Source organism: Galeopterus variegatus, unplaced genomic scaffold (genome assembly GCF_000696425.1).
Source record: "Galeopterus variegatus unplaced genomic scaffold, G_variegatus-3.0.2 Scaffold917, whole genome shotgun sequence".
Lineage (NCBI taxonomy): Eukaryota > Metazoa > Chordata > Mammalia > Dermoptera > Cynocephalidae > Galeopterus > Galeopterus variegatus.
In genome coordinates this window covers 175,846-179,987 of record NW_007727028.1, presented here as the reverse complement: position 1 = coordinate 179,987, position 4,142 = coordinate 175,846, and the positions used below count along the sequence as shown (strand labels likewise).

General features: G+C 61.0%; 1 protein-coding gene across 1 annotated transcript in view; it reads right to left on the bottom strand.

Moving 5' to 3' along the window:
* IRX1 (iroquois homeobox 1) overlaps window positions 1-3,004 on the bottom strand; it is a 10,054-nt gene extending 7,050 nt beyond the window's left edge. The window contains exon 1 of the mRNA XM_008573420.1: window positions 2,898-3,004. Within this exon, the coding sequence (XP_008571642.1) occupies window positions 2,898-3,004 (107 nt within the window). The remainder of the gene's footprint in view (window positions 1-2,897) is intronic.
* Window positions 3,005-4,142: the final 1,138 nt, after the last annotated feature.

Sequence of the window (4,142 nt, the reverse complement as noted above, 5' to 3'; positions counted from 1 at the left end):
TCTGACAACCTGTCAACATGGGTCTACAGCTGTCCGACACCCGAGTTTGCTGTTTCGCAGCCGAGGTGTGTCCCCTTTTTAACAAAAACAACTCGGAGCCTGCTTGTCTACCGTTGGGGCGGCCGGGAAGGGGCTGGCGGCCACGGTGCGGGTGACAGCCAGCGGCGAGCAGCCTCTTCTCCGAGGCCGGAGTTGCCTACGCCTCCCAGGGACATCTTTGGCAGAAATGCACTCAGGCGCCCTGGGTGCGCCACTAAACCAACGTGGCCTGACACTTCCAGCGCGACGTAGCACTTGGTATCAACAGATCATCCGGCAATGACTGGCCTCGCTGCACTGGGAGAAACAGAAAGTGGCCGAGCTCCGCGGGCTTTCCTGATTGTGAAAACTTCGAGAAAGAGCCACCCCAGCTGAGGAGCCACTGCCTTAGGGGAAGCAGACGCAGTCCTTGGCGGTGGGTTCCTGGAGGAAGGGGGTCGGGAGGGTAAGGAAGTGAGGGAAAGGGGCCTTTTCTTCGCCGAGAAAGCACCCTTGCAGCTGGAAGAAACCTCCACCCCCACCCCATACTCCTCACCCCCGAACCCCAAACTCCCAGCCCCCAACCCCTGCAACGGGGGAAGCCACCGTGGCCTGGGCGCCCTCGTTTGTCCACTAGGTGTGCAGATGCAGGAAGTGAACTTGTGTGGAGCGCGCAGACCCGAGCTGACGGCGGGGACGGGGCTGCCACCTGGCCCCCAGCCCCTTGTCCCTTTTCTTCCTCCATCTCCCCTCGCCACCCTCAACCTCGCGGGAAGAGCGGGCGTCCGAAGCCAGACACGGGGAGCTCCGGGGTGGCTCCGGATCGACGCGGGCCTGGCCACGACGCTCCCAGAAGCACACTCCGAATGTTCTGTCCTCCTAGCTTCCCTGCGATGGGGACGGCCGGGGCAGGCCCCCTCTGCGCTGCGCTCGCCGGCTTGGTCGCGGCGGTGCGGGACGGGAGCATGGCCAGGGACCCGCCCCAGCTCCTGGGCCTCTTGGCGCGCAGCCTCCTAGGCGGCGGCAGACAGCAGCCCTCCGCAGCGTTTCCGCACACTGCACCCCGCCGGAGTTTGTGCCGCACACCCAGGCGTCGGACTCGGCTTAGGCCTCTGGGCCCCTCGCCCGCATGCTGTGTTGCTGGCGACCAGAGCCACCGTACCCGGGACACCGGCCGAGCCCCCGCCTCCTACTTTCCCCTCCAGCTGCGCAGAACCTAGAGGCCCGGGGCTTCTGCAGCAGGAGGAAGGCTCCCGTTTCCCGGGCCTGAGGACAGACACTGAGCCATCGCCAATAATTAGCAACAATAATGCCCATAATAGTACTGTAATTACTAATTACCAGCTCCTAAATCGGGCTTGATTTCTCAGTTCTCAGTCAGGTCTTCCTCCTGTTCATGCTGCTCCCCCGCCACCCCCCAACACCCTCCCCTCCACCACCCCCCAAAGCCCCTCCAGCCACCAGGGCTCCTTTCCTGCTTTGACATAGATTCTGAGGCCTGGGGTGGGCACTCGGTGCCATGCATCTTTGAAGCCCAATACAGATCTCTGATTCCCAACCCCCTTCCCTCTACCCCAAACAAATCCAACCACTGCAGTCTAGTCACCGTTTGAGAAATGGGGCAGCCTCACCACTGTCCTGTTTAGCAAACTCCAGTGTCACATTTCAAAGTGACAGGTAAATAGGGTGAGATAAGCCCTCTTGCTTGACCTGGAGAATGAGGTGGAATGTAGGTGCAGAGACACTTCTCAGTGTCAGGATTCAGCCTCAGGGATTGATGACCTCCTTCCCACCCACCTGCCACAACACCCCACCCCACCTGTGGCCTCAGGCGAGGCCAACTTTGGTCACTCGGTAGCTATCAGAATTTGGGGCTGCGGGTGATGACGGGGACCCGGATGCAGTCTGCATCACCTCCAGCGCACTTTTGTATCAAGTGATTTTAAGCAGGTTTTAAGTCTTGATGGAAGGTTTACTTGCTCCAGGGGTAATGGAAGCTCCTGAGGACAGCAGTGAGGTGAGCAGGGAGGACGTGGCTGTCCCCCACCTGGAAACTGCCCTGTGAACTCTGCCTGAGGACTGCACCATTCCAGAGGAGGTGGCAGCAGCTAGGCCAGTGGACTTGCTCTCAGGAAGTCCTAAAAAGGTACAGAGGAAAGCGACTCTGGCCCATTCTCTGCCCAGGGCCTGGACCTGGGGCTGCACTGGAGGTTCCTGGGCTTAAAACCAGTTCCAGAAGATCCTAGGAAAGCCTGGCAGGCCCGAGCTCACCTCCTCCCTTCTTTGTCCTTGGACCTTTACCGAAAAACTTGCATCTAGAACACTAGGTAGCAATGCGGAGAGAGGATTGCCACCCCAGCATCCCATTGGAGAGGAGGCCGGATGCAGAAGGAGCGAAAAGCTCCTTGCTCAGTGTCCACAGGGATATGCCTCCCGCTGCCCGGCCACTCTTTCTTAGCATCTCATGGTTAAGTGGCACCTAGGGCTCCACAGCGCAGCATACCCCAACCTGGAGAAAAGCTCTGCCTCCAGGAGGCTTGGGTCTGACTTAAATATCCCCTTTAACAAGGGTCCAGAACTTTCCCCAAAGTGACCAGTCGGGCTCACTGGTTCAACTCCTCTGGTGTCCATAGGGACGCAGGGCAAAGAGGAGGGATGACCCGGATCCTGCAGTGGCTCCTGAACACTGGAGGGAGGGAGGGTGTGGGGTCCACCTTACCCCCGTGGAAAAGGGACGGCCCCAGCCCTGCTGTGCTGGATCAGCGAGCCAGGACAGACCCGCTTCCCCAGACTCAGCCATCGTCCCTGTCTTGCAAGGGGTGGCCTGGACAGGCCCAGCCACTCCTCGGAAGGCTGTGCCTGGCAGGAGCGGACCTCACCCGGTCGCTGCCCCGTAGTCACTGTACAGAGGCAGAACCGAGGAGCGGTGCAAATCCAGACCTAGGGGTCGCTGCACGGCCGAATCGGAGCTCCGCCTGGTTGGCATCCCGGATCCAGTCTGGGAGCCACGGAGCACACGTTCTCTGAGGACCTGGGGTAGTTGCCCCAGGTCGCTGGTGAGACCCCGCGAAGCTCGACAGTGGCGGTGACAGGGACCCCGGAGCTGGGAAGCCCCGACCCCGAGTCCCCGGGTCTGGGATGGACATGGGCCTCTGGGTGCACCCTTGTGTGTGCACAGCGCGTGTGCCACGGAGGGAGCGGGCTGGGTGCGAGAGGAGAAGGGACCCCGAGGCCTAGGGCTGCAGAGGGGAGGGCGCAGCGCTGATCAACGACGCGCTTTTGAACCGAGTTGGCGTTTAAGCAGGTTTTATGTCTCGATGGAAAGTTTACTTGCTCGTCATTATTCCTTTGTAGCAGTTTTGTAAACGGGGGAGAACTGTTAGCCCTTCTCTGACAAATATCGGGTTCCCGTTTTCTCTCCCCTCAGTCCTGGGCGAGTCTTCGCTCCCCTCCCCACCCCAGCCCCTGGGGCGTATTGACATAAGGATGAGGTTAAACAATCCCCACAGCATCCTCATTTGCAATTTTATTTCTTCCAAAATAATTACCCAGTGATGTTTAAGCTCTGCCGTCTGGGAGTCTCTGATGAAGAGGAGGAATCTCACAGGGTGACCGCTTTCCTCCCCGGAGCCACCTTTGGGACCTGTGCTTGGAGCCGAGGACCGGGACCACACTGACCCGACACCGAGATGCGGTGGGAGGCACCGCGGTCTTCGTCGCCTGCCTTTCAAAACGGGCCACTCGTTGCTATACAGATGGCAGGGCTGCCGCGCCTGGCCGCAGCTTGGTGGCGGGGCTGGGAGGTCCGACCTGGCCCGCGTGGACCCCAGCCGGGCCTGCGCCCCGACACGCGCTAACCGATTCATGAGTCTTGTTAAATACTCATTAGGACTCTGCACCTTTCTCCAGCAGGACCGGGAAAGTCACCCAGGCGACAGCGAGGCGACTGTCAGTCCACCGCGGTGGAGACCCGCGCGGAAGCGTGCAGCCCCTGGGTGCCAGGCCGGGACCCCAAGCCGGTCCAGCTGTGGCGACCCCACAGTTCCCTGGACCAGACCCCTGGTGGCCGCGGGCTCTCCTAGCACTCCAAGCCGGGGCCCACGCTGGGGGCCGGGGACGCCCCA